At 45.9% G+C, this 23,400-nt stretch overlaps 1 protein-coding gene across 1 annotated transcript in view; it reads left to right on the top strand.

Annotated features, from left to right (window-relative positions):
• The window catches only part of DNER (delta/notch-like EGF repeat containing), a 435,255-nt gene that overhangs the window by 158,753 nt on the left and 253,102 nt on the right, over positions 1-23,400 (top strand). The window contains exons 5-7 of the mRNA XM_006890327.1: positions 8,184-8,480; positions 11,657-11,751; positions 16,019-16,185. Of these exons, the coding sequence (XP_006890389.1) occupies positions 8,184-8,480; positions 11,657-11,751; positions 16,019-16,185 (559 nt within the window). The remainder of the gene's footprint in view (positions 1-8,183; positions 8,481-11,656; positions 11,752-16,018; positions 16,186-23,400) is intronic.

Here is a 23,400-nt window from a genome sequence, read left to right as displayed (position 1 = left end):
CACAGAAGATGTGCCATCCGTATTTGTAGGGTGAAGGGTTTGAATGAAAAGTTTCCTTCTGGCTTTCCCTGAGCTTGGCTTCCTCAACACTTTCTCCATTCTCCAGGATGACACTGACTACAGAGCATGACAGTAAATGAAGAAAAGATGGTGTGTGTTGAGACACTAGGTGCCATCAAGTCACCTCTAACTTTAGTGACCCTGGATGCAGTAGACTGAAACCTTTCCCTATCTGGCCCATTCTCAGAATCTCTGCTATGCTCAAGTCCATTTCAGAGTCTTTATGTCAGTCTATCGCATATAGGGTCTTCTCTTCTACTGACCCTCCACTTTTCCCATTATGTATTTTGCCATGAACTGGCCCCCTTTGACAAAATACTGAAAGTCGATAAGAAGTTTACTGTCCTTGCATCTAAGGAGGGTTCTGGTTTTACTTCCTCTAAGACAGACTTGCTTGGGTGTTTTGTTTTGGTTCTTTCCCCCGCCTTCAGTTCATGATATATTCACTAGTCTTCTCCAAAACCACAATTTAAAGGCATCACTTCTTCTTTAATCTTCCTTATTTGTTATCCAACTTTTACATGCATATTAAGCAGTCATAACCACCATTGCTTGGGTCGACCAGGGTGATATCCTTGATCTTTAGCACTTCAAAGAGGTCCACGAGAACAGATTTGTCCAATGAAACTCATTTTTTTGCTTTCTTTCTATTCCCCCCTTTTGATTTCTTGATTCTTGCTACCATGGGTGTTGATTATTGATTTAGGTAAAATGGAATCATGGATAACTTCAGTCTCTTCTCCATCTGTTATGAGGTTGCCTATTGATCGAGTGGCAAGGATTTTTTTTTAAATTTTTTCTTTCTTTTTTTTTTTTAATGTGGAGATGATGCTGACACAGGTGTTTGTGAACTACGCTTGAAAAAGCCCTGACTCTAAATCTGCCTGCAAACCCTACTACTGTCAATTCTGTTCCGGCTCCTGGGCAACCCTCCAGCGGAGTTCTGAGGCTGTAAATCTTCCTGAGAGCAGACTACCCTCATCTGTCTCTTGAGAAGCTGCTGGTGGCTTCATCCTGCTGACTTTTCGGCCAGGAGTCATCATAGAACCTGTGAGGTCACCAGAGTGCCATACCTATAAATGGACCATTTTTATCCCTGCCTTGGCCTTTCATCCTTTTGTTCTGGGGTCACACAGAAGGCATGGGAATCTCCAGATCCTGGACAGCAGACAGGGTAAGGAAGGAGACCCTGTCCGGAGCATCATTCTGCCTTCTAAACATGAATCTTGGGGTTGCCAGGAGCCTTAATTTACATCTGGCTCCCACCAAACCCTACACTGCACCCCTATAAAGCTCCTGATTGGAATAGAAATGATCTGACACTAGTTCAAAGTCTAGGGTTAGCATGCTGACAGCCAACTGGAAGGTTAGAAGTTCAAGTCCACTCAGAGGTGTCTCAAAAGAAAGTCCTTGTGAAAAATCAGCCATCGAGATCCCCATCGAGCATGGTTCTCTGTGATATACATGGGGTCACCGTGAGTCCAAATAATCAAGATTACAACACTTTTATTAAAAGTGTAAAAGAAAATGCGGAAAGAAAAGTTCCTGGCTAGTTGTAAGAATTTCCTGTAGTTGTAAGAAAGTAAGCTATAATGGATGAATTAATACGATGCAACAAACATAGAGCGTTTGATAAATGAGCCTGTTGGTTAGTGGGGAGCAGAAAATGACTTTACACTTTCTTAAAGCTAGTATTTCAAAGACTTAATAATTTTTCACCCATCATTAGGAGCTAGGAATTATGGCCAAGAAAATATTGCCTGTTAAATCTTGTGTATCCTCTAAGTCAGTTCTATTAATGATATCTTTGCCTCATTATGCATTTTGACAGCTGGGTTATTTCCTGCTTATAGTTCAAACTTAATGAGATTCAAGAGCAGTAATGACCTCTACAACATACTTTTCTCCTACAAGAGAAAAGAAAAAAAAGAAAGAAGCCCAGTAAGTTGTGCGTAGAAAAATAGGACTTAACAATAACCACATTGTCAGGATTTTGCTTCAAGGTCAATGTTCACATTCTATCTTATATCTGCGTTTATGCTGCTTAAACAGATTGTGTTCAGTGTTTTTATTTCTTCTATGAAACTTGTCTGAATATCCTAGTTAGAGAATCCAACGACAGGCAGTTGACAGTGTTTGTGAAACAATTATGCATATGCATAATCTAAGGAAGTAATTTTACTAGGAAACAGTCTTTAAAGTGATTCAGTGACCCTGTGATGCGTTTTGTTCCTTGAATACTTTTTGCGCTCTCTCTCTCTCTCTCTCTCTGTGTGAGAGAGAGAAGAGAGTTGCACTGAGTCGGACCATTTACTGTTTTGAATTCCTTTAGAAATTCAAACTGTAGCTGTATGGTTGACAGCTTCAGTTTTTTGTTGTTGCCAATTATTTACTTGAGTGAAAGTTTACAACTCATATTAAATAATTCATACACATTTCTTTTATACATTTTACACATTTTCTTTTTCTAATCAACTCCTCAGGAGCTCTGGTGGCTTAGTGATAAGGAATTGCGTTGCCAACCCAAAGACACATGGTTCAAAACTACCAGCTACTCTGCAGGAGAAAGATGGAAAGATATCCATGTGCGATTTATTGCCTCTGAAAACCCGTTGGAGGTTCAGCAGCAAGATGGTTCCAGCTTACTGGCGATGAGTGTTTTACCGAGTGTGAAGAGTTAATGACCTTGAGCATCTCTTCATGTGTTAGTTGGCCATCTGAATAATTGATAATTTAATTTTGACTTTTTCCCCCTGTCTTTTCATTACGGAGTGTTTCTGGTCTTCACTTCAGCCATGCTTTATTTGATCATATGTCAAAATTGACTTGGTGGTGGAGGATTTGGTTTGATTTTTGCACTGTTTATGCATTCTCCGTGTCTGTGAAACCCAGACAGAATTACCCCCTGCCTCCTCCGTTCCCTGTTCACTAAGACCCTTTCCTGGTGCAGCTGACTCTCAGGTGTGGTAGATTGAGGACTGTCTTGGGGTCTTGCCTTTTCCCATCCAGCTCTGCCCACTGGGGTGATGGGCTACCTCAGCTCCTGTCACCAGAGAGGGATGACACTCAGATGCAGCTGCTCTTAGTGCTTCAGCCGGGTCCCGAGGTGTGGACTTTATAGGGCCACCACTGGAGCTGTTCTTAGCATTTTATTCTCAGATCTGGTTATGGTCTGTTTTGGGGTAAAGTTCCAGGCAAGGGGTAAGCACTCAATCAGTATTTAATGAATATTGCCACTGTCGTATCTTTTCCCCTAAAAATAGCATTAAAAGAAACACAAAATAAAGCAAGAAAGAATCACTGTTACAGAGATTACGCCACGTAATGGTGACTACGCAACACAGAACAACTGGCTGGCTGCAGGGCTTCAAGGTTGCAATCTGGTGGTGTAGTTCATGGTGCTGACCTAAAGGTGGGATGCACAGTCTCCTCCCCTACAGTTTGCAGCCTCTGAAAACCCCCTGAAGGGTCAGCTAGAAGTGGACAAAGATCTTTGTGGAAGCAGCTGCTGAAGCTCTCTTTGGTGGAGCCGCTGGAGGGCTCGAACTGCGCACTTTTTCGCAAGTAGCAGAATGTTCAAGACCAAAAAACCCCTCAAACCTGTTGCTGTAGAACTGATTCCACCTCACAGTGACCCTGTAAGAGAGAGGATTAAAACCATTACTTTAAGACTAAGTTTCCCTCAATGTTTTCAAAGCTTATCTGACAAACATAGTTGGGGCGTTATGGGGTTCCTTTTTGTTTGTTTAGAATAAACACCTTTAATACATGTGCTAAACGGGAGGGAGATTTATTTGCCTTTCCGAGCCTTGATTTTCCTCAGGTAGAATTCCAGCCCCTCGCCCTCTAGCACATAGCCATCTGCGCGGCCACACTGGCCTGTCCTGGACGCGATACCTGCAAGAAGCTTGCCCTGTTAGAACTGCTCCTCTAGCAGATTGCTGATTTTTTCAGTCTTTTTCCTTTCATTGCATTTTCCCTGAATTTTCTTTGATTGCTTTTGGTGTACAATATCTTCCTCCTCAGGAGTCAGCTTAGCCCCCTTCTTGCAACCCAGGGGTAGCACACAGTGGGACTCGTACCACTGGTGGTACAGGGTGCTGTCAGTGAGCATGATGAACTTCTTCACGAGGGTCTTGGTTCAGACATGGTTTTTAACACCCTTGATAACCAAGTTCTGTCTCCCGTTTGTTAAATGAGGAGCTCAGTTGGCATAGCGTGATACGTGTTGTGCTTCTAACATCAAGGTCAGTCGTCTGGATCTGCCAGTGGCTGTGCAGAGGACGGGTTGGCAATCTCTCCCTGGAAAAGTTCCCAGCCTTGGAAAGCTGCCCTGTGGGCCAGAATCTACTCAGTGGCAGTGCCGCAGTTTGGTCAAACTTTGCTAAAAAGAAATCAGAAGTGAGACAAGCAATTCACGTGACTCCTTCGTGCTTTGCTTCCCCCAAATCCGTAAACCTGTACCTTTGTGTCTTTTGACAGCTTTTCAAAAGCGCAGCCATGTTTCCTTTCTTGTGCTGGGAACAGAGAGCACAGGCAGCTCACAATTTTGGGAGTTGTTAGGTGGCGTCGAATCGCCTGTGACTCATAGCGACCCTATGTACAACAGCCCTAAACCCTGCTCTATCCTGTGCCAATCTTATTGTCTCTGACACACCTACCCTCATTACCCCAGTCACTGAATCAATCCATCTCATCGAGGGTCTTCCTCTCCTGTGCTGTCCCTCCACCCTCCCAAGCTTGATATCCCTCTTTCCAAGGACTGATCCTGCCTTTCAACATGTCCAGAGTATGTCAGACGAAGCTTCAGAATCCTTGCTCCAGGGAGAAGCCTGGTTTAACCCTCTCTAGGATGAACTTGTTCATTCTCTGAGCAGTCCAAAAAGAGAGATGCTTTTAGATTATGTAACCAAGGGAGGCTTCCTGGAAGAGGTGACATTTCAATAGTGAACTGCTCCAATGAAATGAGGTAGGGAAGCCTGCAAAGTTGCAGGGAGGCATTCCAAGCAGAGGGCCAGGAGATGCAGACATCCTTTGGGAGGAATGAACTCGTCAGGGACAGAGACAGGTGAGGAGGGAGGAGAAGGAGGCTGGGAGGAGAGGAGGTCAGCAGGCAGGAAGGGGCTGGAGCCATCAGGAAGAGGCTTGGCTGCAGTGGAAGGTTGTTGTTAGGTGCCCTTGAGTCCACTGAGACTTGTAAGGTCACAATGAATAACCGATGAAACCTTGTCCTAGCCTGTGCCGTCCTCAGGAGCCCCTGATACGTTAGCCCATTGCTGCAGTCACTGTGCCAGGCCATCTGGTTGAAGGGTCTTCCTCCTCTCTTTTGATCCCCCACTCTTTTGGTGGAAGGACTTCTGATTTTGAGTTGATAAAACTTGTAAATAGTTTCACTTATTTGGAGTTTACATATTCTCTCGAGAGAGGAAGCATCCTCGCCTTAGCTGAGGTTTGTGAGGGACTTGCCAGGGAATAGTAGAGAATTAATGATACATGTTCGGAGCTCTGAGTGGGATTCTATTTAGTCTCAAATCTCTTCAGTTCCCTGAGGAGTTTGTTGTAAAACAACTGATAAAGCTACTTTAGCAGAATGAGCAGCTGTTTCACCAAGTAGGCGACTATCCTTATGTGATATGTGTTTGTACTAATTTTGATAAGGGAGACTGAGGACCCACTTTCCTGTAACTTCTCCCCTCACTGATTTCTGGGTTACAGCCATCTCTTAGAAGCCAGGGACATATTAGCTGGAGATTTAATTTTCTTTTATCACAGGAACAAATTATAATTGGATAAGCACTGAGAATAGGCCTTGAACTCTTGAAGTGTCTGGGGAACAGTGAGGAAGCTTATGTTGTTTTGTAGAGTGTCTCCAAGGTCAGCAATTGAGGACTTAAGAGCAGAGCATGTTTTAAAGACGTGGTACTGAAGTGCTGTCCGCCCTGCCCGGCGGAACGCCGCCGCAGGCACTCTTCAGATAATGAAATCACCATTTTCTAAAGTGTCTTTAGAAGATGGTGCAATTAGAGGCATGACTAGTTAGCAAAAAGTCGACAGTTCAGACCCATCCATTGACTTCACAGGAGCAAGACTTAGTGATCTGTTTCTTTAAAGACTCAAAACTGAAACTCAGAGCAGGTGGGTCAGATCCCATGGACTCTGACCCTTGGCAGGCATCCAGGACTAAACATGAGAAGACCCACTTTCACCTGTGGAGTAGCTGGTGGATTTGAACCACTAGCCTTTAGGTCAGCAGCCTGCTCCTTTACAAGCTATGCCACAAAGGATCCTAACAGACTACTCAGAACTCAGATTCAAGCTAGCTGTTGGTGGGTTGGTTCTGACTCACCAGCACCTCAGTCAGGTTTCTGAGACGTAGGTAGCAACAGGAGGAGACGGCCCAGGCTTCTCCTGAGGAGGGACTGGTGGATTCGATCTGCCTTCTGGTACAATTAAAGGTGTGGCTAGTTAGCAAAAGGTTGGCAGTTCAAACCCACCCATGGACTTCATAGGAGAAAGACTTAGCAGTTCTAGCTATAGACTTCCTCACCAGAGCACCGTCTGTAGAGATGACGATGTAGGAGACCCTGGGGGGTGTTTTACTCTGCCACGTGGGGTGCTAAGATCACAGTGACGACGTGCTGTCTTTTAGGGAGCAGTTGCTGTGTAGATTGTTCATCTTGCAGCCATGGGTTCAATAGTGTCACCTTCAGAAGGTTGGTTGCTCAGGTGGGGTGTGGGCGAGTGCACCTGCAGGGGACGTGGAAGAGGCCAGCACCTCTCACAAGGCATCCTTGCAAAGGTCCAGCGTGTGAAGAAGAGTCCAGTGGTGACTGTTAAGTCTGGGCAAAGGGGACCAAAGAGAGAAAAATGAAACATTCAGAACTCAAATGCTGATGGCCTTGCTTGCTGCTGATAAGAAGAGCAAACGGCCTGGCCTGACTGGCTGAGCTAGCAGGTGGCTCGTGAATCAGAGTGGAATGTCCCTCCCTCAAGACTCTGTTTATAAAAATCCTCCCCAGTAAGTTCACGGCGTGACTTCCCATTCTGCCTCTCCAGGATGAGGAACTCACCTGGGAGCTCTCCCCCACCCTTAATGATGCTGCATTAAGCTTTCTCTCGTGCTCTCTGATTTCTTCCTTAAGTCCTCTATCTTAACAGTGACCTTTAGTATATTTTTCTAAAATCTAAAAATGGTTTTGTTTTCCAGAATGCCTCTAAACAATGTGTTCTGCCCTACATGTTGTGTTGTTGTTGTTGTTAGATGCCGTCAAGTCAGCCTGGGCTCATATTTTATGTACATCCCTGCTCGATCCTTTGTTGTCTCCACCCACTGCTGCTGTCACTGTGCTGTCTCATTGAGGGTGTTCTCTGCTTTGCTGACCTTTTCCTTTTCTAAGCAGGGTGCTTTTCTCCAGGGACTGACCCCTTTTGATAACATGCCCCAAATCCGTGAGACATCACCTCACTATTGTTGCCTCTAAGAAGCATTCTGGCTGCACGACTTCTGAGACATTGCTGGCACTAATTACTTAAGGAGATCTGGTGGCACCTTGCACTACATGTTGGGCTGCCAAGTGAAAGGTCAGGAGTTTGAATCCACTAGCTGTGCAGTGGGAGAAAGAAGAGATAGTCTCCCCCCATTAACTTTTGCAGCTTCAGAAACCCTATGGAGAGTTTCTGGATTGGAATAGCCTTGACAGCAGGGGATTTTCTGTTTGTTTGGTAGGTTTTTTGGTTTTGGGGTTTTTTTTTTGTTAATTATTTTTAATTTTAAATTGGTTTTAATGAAAGTTTGCAGAGACTTTGGATTTCCATTCATTCATTGTTGCACTTTTCTTCCTGTCCACTCTTCCCCCTAATTTGCTTTTCTTTTTGAAAAGTAAAAGAAAAATTCTTTCATTGTTATTCAATCCCTCCCCCCAAGTCCACTCCACTGTGCAGCCTTCATTCTGGACTCCTGTCATGACAGTAATATCTAATCATATATCCCTTTTGGTTTTAGTTATCGGTGGTGGAGTGAATCCTGGTGTAATGTGGGGATTAGAAATGCTGAGACACAGAGCTCAGTTGCTGCCCACTTGTCTTAGGAGGAAATAATTGACCCACTTATGGTCTCTCTGCAGCTTGTCGCCGATCCTTGTGCCAGCAACCCCTGTCTCCATGGTGACTGCCGCAGCACCAGCGATGGCTACCTCTGCGTGTGCAGCGAAGGTTACGGCGGGACCCACTGTGAACAGGTGCTTCCCAGCCTCCCTGCCCCTGGCTGGACTGAGGCCACGGCCGCCAGGCAGCTCCAGCCAGTACCTGCCACCCAGGAACCTGAAGCAAGCCTGCCCCACTCCCCGGCAACCACGACACTGCCCATGTGGCAGCCCAAAACGGGACAGAAAGTTGTGGAGATGAAATGGGATCAAGTGGAGGTGAGGCTGTGTTATCGCATCTGTTTTTTATGTAAGAAACCAGCATTTGGTTCTAATTCTTGTGATTCTCTGTTGGAGATAAAAATAGAAAGTTTGATGCTACCTACTGAAAACCCCCCCAGTATCTAACCTTGTTTTGTGAGACACAACAGTCATACGAGAGACCAGGGGTTCGATTCCCTGCCGGTGCACCTCAGGCATGACCACCACCACGTGCCAGTGGAAGTTGGCATGTTGCTAGGATGCTCAGCAGGTGTCAGTGGGGTTTCTAGACTAAGACCAGCTAGGAAGAAAGACGTGAAGTCTACGGTGGTAAACCAGAGAGTGGAAGCTCTGTCATCGGATGCCGTGTGTTGCTCCATTGTGGCCTGGTTGTCATGAGCTTGTGGGCTGGAGCCAAGAGTGATCATGCTTTTCTGGTCCACACTTGTGTGTCACACACATTCTTGGTAAGACAAATAAAGCATTTAAATGACAGTTTTGTGAACTTTTTAAAAAGGGTTAGATATATAAGAAAAGAATGAATGATGTCATATTTTGGAAAGGTGTCCACATACATTTCTATAAGATAATCTTTCACAGTGGCATCCACTTCGTAAACAACATTCCTCTGGACACTCTATGAACTTTGATAAATGTCGACAGTTGTAGAGGGGCTTCAGGCTTTTGGTTCATGGGGTCGCTATGAGTCATGCTTGACTTGAAAGCAAACAACAAGAACAACAAGAACAACAACAACAACAACAACAACAGTCTTTTACAAGCCCTAACACACAAGCTGTGGGGCAAACATCTCAATCTAGAAAGACATAACTGAACTATCATTACATGACCTTCAAGTTTTGACCTATTTTCCCTTCATGGAATATCAAGGTCAGTTCTTCTCTTTGTTTTACACGTTTCTGTTTTTGTACCTCATGGCACCTCGGTGAGATTTAGAGAAGAGAAGATTATCACTGGTTTAAAACTATTCTGAGACTGTAGTTGAGGATGCTGTTTTGAGATCTTATTTATTTGAGGCAACAGAAATGCTTTCTGTGGAAACGGAAAACATTCTGGATGTGGCGTGTGTTTTCAAGCTTGTCGAAAGCCTCACTCTGTAGATTTTTCAGCAGACCTCTTAAGAGTTGCTATTAATGATGTCCGTGAAGCTCTCATTCCCAGTGACCTCATGTGCCACAGGATCAGATGGCCAGTCCTGTGCCACTCTCACTGTTGTTGCTATGTTGATAGAAAATGTGAATGTATCCGCTTGAGCAGTGGAGAACAAAGCCAAATCCTGGGTTTGAGGCCATGTTGACAAAGCATGATCCTGACCCATGGTTTACGCTTATGTCCGCGCTTTCCTGGGCTTGTATATTGCTGTCAAGTTCATAGCGGAAACGAAAGAACGTGGAGCTCCGTGTGCATCGTATATGTGAGTCAGGCGATGCGTCTGCAGTTTTCTTCTTGGTTCTGAAGGGTGGGGTGGTAGTGTTTTTTCCTGTCTTGTCTTTTCCAGGTAATTCTAATTCCTGTGCCCGCCATCACCACATTCAGACTTAAAGGCAATGCTTTCAGCTTCCCTTACACCTCCTCCTGTTGCTGCTGTTGTAGTTGTGTACCCTAGAGTTGGAACCGACCCATAGCTGACCCTCTGGTGGGTTTTCAAAGACAGTAATTGCATGAGAGGAGATTGTCAATCCTTCTCCCACAAACCTCTCCATAATATCCCCCAAAACAACCCAGAACCCAGGCTGAGGACTTGCTGTAATTTTGAACTTCTAATACCCACTTTGAAGTTCAGATTTTAATACGTCTTTGCTGGATGTGGACTCGATCTGTCTCCCCATTTATCATGGCAGCTCTTGAAAGGACATTTCTCCCTGGCCAGCCGTTTCAGTCTGTGTATTTGAAGACATGCTGCCCTGCATTTGGGGTGATGTGAGAAAAGACCTCCTCTACTCTCACAGTTAGTTCCTAGACTGTTCTGGAAGCAGTTAAAGTGCCCTAGAACGACGTGGGTATGCATGTGTGGACGCTCCCCTGGTGAACCAATGATGCTTATTTTGCAAATTCTTTGACACTCTTTGGAACCTTTTAGGATTAAAAGTTATGTAACAGTTGTTGTTTTTGCAAATGAAGTTCAAGTTGGGCTCACACTTTTAAAAATAGAGTATAGTACTTATAGCATTTGACCATTTGTGCATTCTAGAAAATTCCTGTGTGTTGGATGGGGGTAAAAATGTTGAAAAAGAATTGTTTTATGCTGAGTTAACTCAGTGTTTAACATTTACTGAGATTTTTCTTTGGCAGTGGTCATATATTCATGTACGTACACATATAGTCACAATTTCTGCGTGAACGGTTAAAATAACTTCCCGTTGTGTCACTGTTTTCTCACTTCCTGCTGTTTCACTCACCACGGCCAACTTGAACTCTCTGCCCATTGAAATTCTCCTCTGTGCTTTCAATGAACTGTTGCCAGCCTGGACTCATCTAGATAATTCTTTGAAAGGCTGCTACATTCAAGACAAGTATTCTTTGATCATTGGGCTAAACTGGGGTCTGTTTTAACCATGGCTCCTGGGATAGTTGTGGTTCAAATGTAAGGATTATTTCTAGGCACCAGATTTGGAAGTTCCCGCCAGCTCCGTGGGTCCTCTGAGTCTGGCTTCCATGTGTACACTCCCTTTTTGTGAAGTAGTGATACTTCTCTGAGAATGTGAAATTCTTTGGACTAAATGTTATGTAACATTGTTGGCTCCGCAGACTAGGCTACTCTCAGGAAACCTTTTGCACTTCAGAAATTCAGTTGGTAAAACTTTCCATTGGAACAAATGATGAAGATTCATTGCAATGAAGGTTGACTTTTCCTTCTCCACGTTCCTGCTTCTGCACTGTGGGAAGAAATGGAGAAAATGCCCTCCAGCACCTTATGAAAACCAAGCAGCAAACCCCCAAACTCATCGCCAATCCTAACGAGCCCATAAGACAGCGTAGAACAGCCCCGTAATATTTCCAAGAGTGTTGACCTTTACGTAAGAAGGCAGACTATGTCTCCTTTCTCTTCTGGAGTGGCTGATGGTTTCAACCACGAGCCCTTTGCTTAAGACCCAGATGCTTCACCACTCTGTGTGGAAATATTATCACATCCTGTGGCCGACTCCACTAACTGGTCCCTTCTCTTTTCCCAGGTGATTCCGGATGTTGCCTGTGGGAATGCCAGTTCCAACAGTTCCGCAGGGGGTCGCCTGGTGTCCTTCGATGTGCCGCAGAACACCTCTGTAAAGTAAGACAGTGCTCCCTGGACCAGGGTTTCACTCTAAGGCATGCTGGGGGCTGTGTGCCCTTGTGTGACGAATCTGTAACTGGTTGTTGGCAATGATGGAAGGAGTCTGTGTGTAGATAAGGCCCAGGTCACTCAACACCTAGAGATAGTGATGCCAGAGTTGGTTGTTAGAGTTAGAATTAATGTGGCATTGCTGTGGATGAATCCGCATGAGGTCTGAAAACCAGGGGCCTTGGAGGAGGCCTGGGGTCAGACATGCCACCTTCTGAATACCTGCTTTCCAAATTATTCAGCCTCTTAAGACATTCATGGACTCACTCTCATTGCTTTCAGTCAGGAGCAGGCACAGCTGGCCCTGCAGTGGGGCTCTGAGGCTTAAGTCTCTCATCAACAGCTTACCCATCTTTTCTTGCCACGGGACCCCTGGTGGGTTTGAACGACTAGAGAGGTACCCCTTTGGGTTAGTAGCATGACTCTCTGTGCCACCAGAATGCCTTTCATTTAATAACAATAAAATAACAAAATAGAGTAGAACTTATTGTTTTAAATTTTTTTAACTTAATTTTTTGTTATTTTCTGTGTGTACCATCAAATCCCATCCAATTGGCGCAGGAGGAGATTGCCCCTCCTTCTCCAGCTGAACATCTGGTGGATTAGAACTGTGTACCTCTGTAATTGCAGTGCAGCTTCTTGCCACTAGGCCACCAGAGCTCTCTAGAATAGAATTTATTTTAAATTAACATCCATGTGCATAAGCTAGAACCTCAAGCCTTTGCCACCCCCTCGATCACAGCTCCTAGTGACCTTTCGGTCAGGGTGGAACTGACCCACAGGATTCACATTTATTTCAGAACCAGACAGCCTCGTCCCTCTACTGCAGAGCTGCTGGTGTCCTCAGACCCCAACCTTTAGGTTATTAGCTTAATACTTAACTCACACCACCACCGGAGTTCCCTCACATGCAAAAGAGCAGCTGACCCAGGCATTGTGGTGTGCCGTCGAGTCGGAACCGGCTCATGGCTGACTGGCCAGTGGGTTTTTTAGAGGCAGTAAATGGCATGAAAGGAGACTGACCATCTCTCTCCTGCAGAACAGGTTGTATATTTGAACTGTGTGCTTTTGGGTTGACAGCACAATTCCTTACCCACTAGGCCACTGGATACCATATACATAAAGCAGCCCGATTTAAAGTCTCAATATTACGATTTTCTCCTTGAAATCAGGCAGTCAGGAAGATAGCGTCTTACTTGAAGTTTTAGCTCCTTTGTCTGGCGTGTTGTCATTGTGACCAGTGGGAACGAGGTGAAGAGCGTTGATGGGGCATCTGCTGTGGGCTGGGCTCACTGCAGTGGCACTCAGGGATACCAGCTGCTATTCCCCAGAGAACAAAGCCAGCAAGTCCTGGGGCTCCAGCTTTACAGCGGCCAGACTCTGCCTTCCTTCCCCTGTGGTCATCAACTGCCCCTGCCCATGACCACCAGAGAAGATGCTATGTCCAACCTTTGGGGGTTTCAGAAGACTAGGGAACCTACGAGTGTGGGCAGCTGACTCTCTTCATCAGCCCCATGTGAAAGGGAAGCAACATGAGGAGAGGCTAGGACCCTGGAGGAGGCCATCGTGCTTGTTAAAGCAGAAGCTCCGTGCAAACAAAGAAGACCCTCAATGAGATAGTTTACACAGCAGCTGGACGCTGCGGCAATTGTGAGGTTGCCCGGGAACCTGGCACTGCTTCATTCTGATGAACATACGTCACTGTGAGTTGGACCTGACTCGATGGCACCTAACAACAACAACAATGACCATGGACACTGGGCAAAGGAGTGGATACTGCATAAGGATGTTTTACACACCGTGCTTTGTGTTCTGAGCAGTGGAGTCCCTGAGAGGAGAAGGCTTGGAAGAAGGACTTTGCTGCACAGTCTCTGCGTCTCCCTCATACCCCAGCCTTGAACCCACACGAGGTGGACAGTGACTCACTGCATCCAGGGGGCAAAATCCCGTAGGGGGAGGGATGTGGCGTGTGAGGCAGCGTCTCATTGCACCAGCAGGGGGCGCCCTGGGCTCAGTGTTCCAGTGCTTGCAGCCCCATTGATGCCCCTAACTAGCCAGTTTTAGGGCCTCTATTTTCTTCACTCCTATGAAACCATCTCCCAGCCCTCTCTTGTCTCGTTCCTAGTACCTGGCCCTCGTCAGCTTCTCCTCCCCTAAGCCCTGAAAAGGGTTTTGGCTTTTTTCTCCTCCCAACAAACCTGGAATCCTCTAAGCCTCCTCCAGGGTGTAGCTCTGGGCTCAGTCTGACCCGAGCAGAGTAAGATGGGGTGCTGGGTGATCTTGAGGTTCTCTAACTGAACTTGTGGGGTTACTAGGTTTTCACACATCGATGAACACAGTTGTGACCAGACCTCCGTGAGTACCTGCTGTATGCATTGTGCTCTGTCTGGGGAGGCAGCTCGGAGCAGATGTTTGCAGTTAGAAGATGACCTGCTAGTCGAGGGAGGGACCCTGCTCTCTGGGAGCTCAGGGACAGAGAGTGGCCTGGGAAGATCTCAGAGAAGCGGCATATGTGGGCTTGATGTCGAAGGGTCCCGCATTTTCCATGCAGAGAAGAAAACCAGCTGTCGTTGAGGTAACAGAGGCTCAAGGTGGCCCCACGGGTGTCAGCGTGGAAACCTGCTCCACTGTAAGGTTTACAAAGGCTGTTTGGAGACACGTTACCTGGACTTTCTTCGGAGGTACTTCTGGGTGAAGGAACCTTTTGATTAGGAGCCAAATTAAGTAGATGAGGCGGCTGGGAAGGAGCCTGTCTGGGGAAGGGCCAGTCGCTCTTAGTAGTTGTTCCTTCAACATTGGGCTGTGAAGATGAGCTGGAGCCAGGTTGACTAGCAGCTTAGCTCCAGCGGCCACGCTCAGCTGCAGGGCACGTTGGTCATCAGTTCCAGCAGGACCCCATACTGTGTCGCACCTTCCTAAGAACCCACGGTCCACTGCCGGCAAGTGGATTCCATCCCCTAGCAGCCTGCCGTTGGATATCCGAGGCTGTAAACCTTTCTGAGAAGAGACTGTTCATTTTATGATTTATGAAAATTTTTATCCAAAGATGATTTAGTTGTGCACACTTTTGTACATAAAACTCCAAAAACTTCCTGCCGTGGAGTTGATTTGGATTCACAGAGACCCTCTAGCACAGAAGAGAACAATTTCTTTGGGTTTTGGAGGCTGTAAAGCTCAACATCAAGAAGATAAAGAATCTAAAAAAATAAAAAAGAAAAAAAATAAGATAAAGAATCTCACCACTGGGCCAATGAGCAGCACCGTGGTAGACGGAGAAGACATTGAAGTTATTAACACTTTCGTCTTGCTCCGCTCCACAGTCAACACTCTTGGCACCAGCAGTCAGGAAATCAAAATATGGATTGCACTGGGCAAATCTGCTATCAGGGACCTCTCCAAAGGGCTAATGAGCAATGATGTCAGTCTAGAGAGTAAGGTGTGCTTGATCCAGGCCATGGTCTTTGCAGTTACTTGCTATGTATCAGAGAGCTGGACAACGACTAAGGATGACAGAAGGTCAAAATGTGGGGCTGGAGAAAAGTATTGAATATACCGTGTACTGCAAAGAGAACAAACAGGTCTGTCTTAGAAAGGGTGAAACCAAGTTCCTCCTTGGAGGAAAGGATTTTGAAGCTCCATCTCACATACCCTGGGCATGTGGCCAGGAGGGACTGGTTCTTGGAGAAGGGCATCATGTTTGGAAGGATGAAGGGACAGAGCAGGAGAGGAAGACCCTGGATGGGATGGATTGACACAGTGACTGGGGTGATGGGATTAGGTGTGTCAGAGTCAGTGAGACTGGCTCAGGATAGGATAAGGTACAGAGCTACTATACATAGGGTCTCTCTGAGTTGAAGGTGACTCGATGGCACACAACAGCAACACCAACCATAACAATAAATCCTTAAGAGAGCTGGCAGTGTCCTGTATCTTTGTGTGGAGTGGCTGGTGTATTTGATTTGCTGGTTAACAGTGTGCAGTGTTAGTGACAGCACCACCAGACTTCTTTAAATACATGGATGAGGGATTTTCCCAACAAATGAGAAAAATGATCCCAGTATGTACAGCCAAATACGTGGCTGGTTCTGAAGGTCAACTCATCCACTGCCTAGTACCTTTTTGGATGTTCACGTCATTTTTATTTTAACTTGAAGAGTTGGTTCTGAGGGAAATTTTCCAGAAAGTGACTTTCTGTTTATACTGCTTTTGCTTTTAGAATTCGGCAAGATGCCTCTGCTTCCCTGATTCTGTTGTGGAAGGTCACGGCCACTGGATTCCAGCAGTGCTCCCTCATCGATGGGAGGAGCATGACCCTCCTCCAGGCCCCTGGGGCCCTGGTTCTCCTGGAGGAGATGCTTGCCCTGGGACACAACTACTTCATCGGTGAGTTCTTGCTGCCAAACCCTCTCAATACCCGTATCTGACTCAAGCCCACTCTGCTGTAGTTTGTAGAGGCAGCAGACGAGGCATATTGCTCAGATTGTCTGAATTATAACCATCAAAGCTCTGTCCTTTATCTATTTCAGGTAAGGCTTCACTTAAAATCAAAGCTGGTTCCTAAGATCACAGGTCCAGTGTGGCTTGAAGTGGACACAGCCTGGACTTGGAAATCCAGACATGTCTCTGTCCCAGCCAGAGCTCAACGGGGGGCTCACACTTAACACAACTCATATAACTGCTCCGTGTCTCAGTGATCTTTCTCATCTTGGTCTATCTGTTCTAGGAATTGTGGGAAACAGAAAGAGAGTTCTTATAGCCTAACAGGTAAAGGAGCTGGACTGCTGGCCCAAAGGCAGACGGTTCAAATGGGAATAAGATGGACCGTCTCCTCCTTTGCACCTGGAGGGTCAGCTCTGCGCTGGGTCTGACTCCATGGCAGTGCGTTGAGTTTGAGTGAGGCCCTGAAAGGAACTCTGGTGGTACGCTGAGTTGTGTTGGGCTGCTAACCAGAAATTTGATGGTTCAATCCCATTAGTTGCTCTTCTGGAGACATTTGAAGCAATCTGGTCCTATAAAGATTGACAGTCTTGGAAGCTGATAGAGTAATCCTGCTCTGTCCTACAATCAGGGTTGATTGCAGTGTGTTTGTTTGGGTTTGGGCATCTAGGAAAAATCTTCATTCCTACTCGTTTGGGGCCTGTCCAAGAGGGCCTTTCGGTCAGATCTCTAAGATAGTTGCTATCTCCGAACCCCCAGCTCCATAGTCATTCATGGGAGTCTGTCCCCCTCGGGGCCCTCTTCTGTATGCCTGTCCTTTAGAGAGATGCTCCTAACTTTTCTACTCTTGAACTCCAACCAGATCAACTTCCGTTGAGTTGATATCTACTCCTAGTGCCCCTACAGGGGAGAGTCAAACCTATACTAACCCGATAGGGCGGAACACAACTACTCGATAGTGTTTCCAAGAGTGTGATGTTATGGGAGCTGATTGATGGCTTTGAACCACTCACCTGTTGGTCAGTGGTCAAACACCTAACCACTGTGCTGCCTGGGCTCTTCTGTAGTTTAACCTCTGAATCACCACAAGTCTAGTGAATTTCTTTCAACTGTCTCTGCTCTGATTGTAAAAGGATATTTGGAAACGAATTCCTCACTCATAGTGCTTTCCACGCCCCGCCATCCACTCCTGCCGGGGCTCCATGTGGGCCGTCTTCCAGCTAATCGGGGCTCCATGTGGGCCATCTTCCAGCTAATCGTCTGTCCACTGCTCCTCTGATGTAGCATTCCGACTGCAGCCTGGGAGTGGTCCTTATCTCTCCCCTGACAAAGTGCCTTTGGGGCTTAGACCATTACTGTGCTGATAGCAGCATATTGAGAGAGTTGCATTTGTACCAAGTCTCATATTTAGGTTCTGCCCATCCCAGGCACATGCAGCCCTCTCCTGCATCTTTTCTGTCTTAATTATCCATTGCTGCTGTAACACAGACACCACAAGTGAATGGTGTGGCAAACAGAAACTTATTTTCTCATTGTTTAAGAGACTCGAAGCCCAAATTCAGGGGCTAGTTCTAGGAAGACCCGTCTTTCTACTGGTTCTGGAGGAAGCTTCATGCTTCCTTCTGCATCTGGGGCCTGTCATGCCTTGGAGATCTCCATGTGTTCAGTCTTGCAGGTGTCAAGGAGCTTCCTGAAGCGTTGGCCTTGCCCCTGAAGAATGCACTCCCTTCCCAGTCGCTCTTTCTTGATCGTCCTGAGGTCTCCTCTTCTGGCCAGCTTCCTTCCCCTTTTATCTTTTGTGAGAAAAAAAATAGTATACACCCTCAGGAAACTCCCCTTCCCTGTTAGGGCTGTGATGAGATTCAGGGGTGTTGCATTCCACCTTTAATTCTTTGCAACTATTTGGTGTATCAGACCATGGGGTCATTGCATAGTTTCCACATTATATCAAATCCTGAAGTGGGTGTGTGTGATTAAATTATTACATTACTGACAAATTGCATGACTACATAATGGCCCAACTGTTGAGAACCATGGTCCAGCTAAGTGTGCACATATTTTGAGGGACACAATTCAATCTACTACAACTCTGTCCTGTTGAAATGTAACTGAACCCTTAGACAGACATGGAGTGAATTAACAGAGCAGAACTTTTCATGTTTTTATTATTTCTGGATATGAGATATTTTGTAAAATCTCCACCTTGCCTTGACCTCATTTTGCCAACAGAAATTTTATTTTAAAATGTATATTCTCCTTGCCTGGTGGAGAAACATTGTACCCTGTTAGAAATGTTAACATGCACTGTGGCATCAGTTATGTTTGGGGAAGCAGTGGAGGGTGGGGAGGCAGGAAGTGGAGATGGTCCGTTCTCAGGGCCGTTGCCTGGCTGTGTCGTCTTCACAGTTAAGGGTTTGCTTGAGCCCATTGGTGGGTTCACTGCGTATTTTCAGTGCCCTCTGTAATACGTGTCTGGCTGCTAACCAAAAGCTTGGTGATGTGAGTCTCTAGCTGCTCCTGGGATAAAGATGATAAAGATTTACAGCCTCAGATCTTTATGGGCGATCTCACAGCACCAGCATCGATCGGACAGCAGTAGGTCTCTCTGGTTTGCCTCATCTTCGGGGCTTATCTCCCAGCGGTGTATCAGGCAGCATTCTCTTGTGAACTTTGGAGTTTTCATCAGCTGGTCTTCAGAAGTAGATCTCGAGACCTTTCTTCTTAGTATGAGAAACTGTCCAGTGGATCATGTCCTCTGTTGGTGACGCTGCTGGTGTTAGAAACATCAGTGACATGGCTTCCAGCCCTACGGCGACTCCCAAGCCATCCCAGCGTCCCAGAGAGGCTACTGCTGGTAGCGTCTGTGTCTTATTCACGTTTAGAGTGTTTCATGGAGCGAAATGCCTGATGAGCCTTTGGAAAATGCATGTGATTCCTCTCTGTCCTTTGGCGCATCATCTCTGTGTCTGCTCCCTGCTTCCTTTTCTGTTTGCCCACATGCACCTCCATTGGATACGCTGTCTGCCTTGTGCACCGCTTTGGGCAGTGTTAAATGAGCACTGGCTAACATTGCTCCATGGGAAGCATCCAGGCGCGCTTGAACTCACGGATGATCTGTTTGGCCCAGGAGCATGTCCAGGGAGCAGACTGAGTGCTCCAGTGTCTCTGAGACACCCATGAGAGCCAACTGCTTTACTTACTGTTAAAGCCTCACTTTCCTTTCTGGTGCCCTGGTAGCACAGCAGTTAAAGGGCTCAACTGCTTAATGAAAGGATTGGCTGTTCGAATCCTCTGGTTACTTTGTGGGTAAAAGATGGTGGCAGTCTGCTTCTGTAAAGATTATGGCTTTGGGGACTCTCTGGGATTACTACAAGGTAGAATCGATTTGATGTTGATGGATTTTTTTCTGTTTGCTTTTGTTTTTTCCATGTAGTAATTACATTTACTGCCACTATCACAGGGGGTATGATTGTGTATCCTAATCAGGTTCCTAATGTCTTTTTTTTCTATAATTATATTTTATTAATTTTCATAAACATTTACAGAGATTTTGGGTTTCCATTCATTCACCGCTGCACCATTCTCTCCACCCTCCTCCCAGTTTGTTCTTGTCCAAATGCCACAGTGCTTGTCAAAGCCAGTTCTGACCAATCTTCTTTGTCAGTGTGTCCTTTGCCATTCCCTATCACTCCTCCCTGAGAGAGACTTCACACTGAGTCATAAGGAAAAGGGGATGGCGTATTCTCTTAGCTACTTCCTGCTGATAAGGGACACTGTGGGTTTCAGGGTGAAGATCTTCTCTCACTACTCTAAAGGGCCCCTTTGGCAGTAGGAAACACATAGACTATTATGGAGATTGATTTTGGAATTTAGATGCACTCTTATTGATTGTGCTTGGCCGTACATGTTCATATCCTTGAAGATGTATCATGGGGGTGTTGCAACCTAGAAGACACAAATTTGACTAACAAGTTATAAGTACATGAGTCAAATATTATGGAAAAGTAAAAGAAAAGATTCTTTCATTGTTCCACAAACCACCCCCCCCCCAGGTCCCCTCCACCATGCAGCCCTCGCTCTAGACTCCTGTGATAACAGAAACACCCAGTTATATATCTCTTTTAAACAGTTCCCTCCCTCCTCCGCCTCAGTGCAGCACACATCATTGAACCCATCTTACTCAGTCTCTCCCCAACCCCAAGGACAGTCCCATTCTACAACAGTGGCATCATGTAATATTTGTCCCTTTGTGACTGGGATATTTCACTCAGCATAATGTTCTCCAGAGTTAACCATTTTGAATAATATTGCATGAGTTCCTTGTTTTTTAATGCAGCATAGTATTCCATTGTGCGAATATACCACAGCTTCTCTAGCCATTCGTTTGTTGATGGGCACTTAGGTTGTTTCCAACTCCTTGCTATTGTGAACAAAGCTGCAATAAACATGGGTGTGCATATATCTGCTTGGATGTCAGCTATGGTCTCTTCAGGGTATATTCCCAGTAGTGGAATTGCTGGGTCAAATGGTATCTCTATTTGCAACTTTTTGAGAAAGCGCCATACTGCTTTCCACAGGGGTTGCACCATTTTACACTCCCACCTGTCTTTATCCATTTAAAAAAATGTTAGCTTTATGTCTTTAACTGACTCTAAGTCCCGAGTTAGAAGGGACCACATCCTAGGTCCTTGCTTACTGGCAGCCCACAGGGAGGTTACCTGGTTGATTGGGTGTGGATAATATATTCTGTAGCTAGTTATGTTGGAACCAAAAGGCTCTGAGTCTCTAGTGGTTCAAATCCACTAGCTGTTCTCACAGATAGTGAGGGACAGTCTCCTTCTATTAAGATTTCTCAAGGTCATCTCTTTGCCACCGGGTTGGAACTGATGTAGAGCTGAGCCTGTAGTGGGTTTTGAGGCCTGCAAGGCACGTGGGAGGAGATTGGCCATCTTTCTCTTGGGGAGCTCTGGGGGGACCTGCCAGAGAGGCACCCCCCTTTGCTTAGCAGAGCTGCCCCCTGTGGACCCGATGGAGGGTTGTCGTGAGCTGAACTGACCTGCTTGCAGCTGAATTTCCAAGTTGATATATAATAGATATCCTCTCTCCACCTCATGTAAAGACAATTCCTGGCTGTGAAATCTAGGTCTTAAGAATTCTTTATAGATTGTCATAATCTACTTTCATGATATTTAAATTAGCCTCTCTTTTATTATTGCATTAAAAGTATTTTGAGGATCAAATGTAAAAAAAAATCTTTTCATCACTCTTTTGGGAATGTAACATTTTTGTCTTTTACAATATCATTCTCTGAGGGCTCGGAGTAAAATACAATTGAAGAAAGTTTGGAAAGAATACTGCTTCTAGGGCCATTAGCATTTCCTTTTGCTGAAGAGTTAAGATTTCACAAAGGAAATGCAAATGTATTTCACCTTTTCACAGTTATCTAAAAACCCCATTTAATAGGGTCTATTGAACCCCCTATAATAGAGGAATAAAACCCTGGGAAATGTTCAAATAAAAAGCCATAGTTGGGAAAGAACAAAAACCAAGAAAAGATAAAGCTCCCCTCAGCACCATGGTGGCGTTCACACTCTTGAGGCCCCTGTTAGCCTGGTTGGAAGACGTTACGTTTTGTTTACACTGAAACCACCTTTTAGTCTTGTTAGCTAGTATTGTTATCATTATTTCTCAGGAGTTTCACGATGGTTATTATTTTAGTATTTTCCCTTGAACTCCATGGTCTGTATCTAGATTTCTAATATTGTCACAATCAGCATTAATTTCTTCTTAGTACCTGTTGATTGTAAGAGATCTCTGGTGGCTTAGTGGTAAGGACTTAGTGGTAAGGACTTGTAAGGTGTGTGGTTTGAATCCACCAGCTGCTCTGCTCCAGAAAGATGGGCAGTCTCGTCCCATGTGATTTACTGCCTCTGAAAACCCGCTGGAGGATCAGCTGTGGGTCAGTTCTGACTCCATGGTACAACAAAAACGACATCTGTTGTTTGTAGTGAGGACTAAGTACTATTTTTCAAAAAGCCTTTCAGTGAGGGCACTTTTCACGAATTTGCGTGTCATCCTTGTGCAGGGGCCATGTTAATCTTCTCTGGATCGTTCCAATTTTAGTATATGTGCTGCCGAAGCGAGCGCACAGTGAGGACACTTTGGAGTATCCACAGCCAACCGCCTCAGGCTCGTTTCTTTGGGTCCCCTTCCCCCTTTGTTGTAGCTGCCTTGAGTGGGCCCCCAGCCTCTGGACCCTGTCCTGAGCCATCTCCACAGTGGTCACACGTCAGTGTGTTGGGATATCCAGAGGGCCTTCGCTTTTCAGAAGAAGATCACGAGGCCTTTAGTCCTACACCGTCTTAGAAACTCCACTGAAGCTTGCTCCGGGTCAAAGCAACACACAAGCCTCCACTGGCAGATGGGATGGATGTTGACTGAGAGTTGAACCTGCGTCTCTCACATAAACCCACTGCCACTGCGTCTGTCCTAAGTCATAGTGACCCTTCACTGTGTTTCTGAGGCTGTAATCCTTTTTTTTTTTATGCTCATATAAACAATTAGAGGCTGCTAGGTCTTATGGGAGGAGACTGCCCATCTTCACAGAAGCCGCTGGCAGATTTGAACTGCCAATCTCCTGGTGAGCCTCCTAACATGCCACGCACTATACCACCAGGAATCCTTGGGTCTCCCCCATGGGAGGTGGGAAGTCTACCACCGCGCCACCTCTGACCCTCCTAAGGATCATTAAACCAAAACTCAAACTGATTGCTCTCAAGCTGATTCTGACTCATAATGACCTTATAAAGCAGACCGAACACCCCACGCATTCTCTGAGAATGTCCCTCTTTATGGAAACGGACTCTCGCGTCCTTCTCCTGCAGGTCACCTGGTGAGTTGGGACAGTAGCAGCCAAGAGCTTAATCAGTCCACCACCACAGCGCAGCCCCTAAAGCTTTGTTGGGTCCTAGTAAATGCTGGTTGCTTAGTCTGCATGGGATCAGGACAGGTGAGCAAAACTGAGTACAATGTGCCTCCTGTCCTCCGAGTCCCCAGAAGAGGACGTGCATCGAGTGTGGACGGGAGGCAGACGTCTGATCTGCCCATAGACCTGCCTCCTGTCCTCCGAGTCCCCAAAAGAGCATGTGGATCGAGTGTGGA

Source organism: Elephantulus edwardii, unplaced genomic scaffold (assembly GCF_000299155.1).
Source record: "Elephantulus edwardii isolate Elephantulus edwardi_28Jun2011 unplaced genomic scaffold, EleEdw1.0 scaffold00087, whole genome shotgun sequence".
NCBI classification, from domain to species: domain Eukaryota; kingdom Metazoa; phylum Chordata; class Mammalia; order Macroscelidea; family Macroscelididae; genus Elephantulus; species Elephantulus edwardii.
The sequence above is the reverse complement of the archived record's forward strand: the minus strand, read 5'-3'. Positions and strand labels throughout refer to the sequence as shown.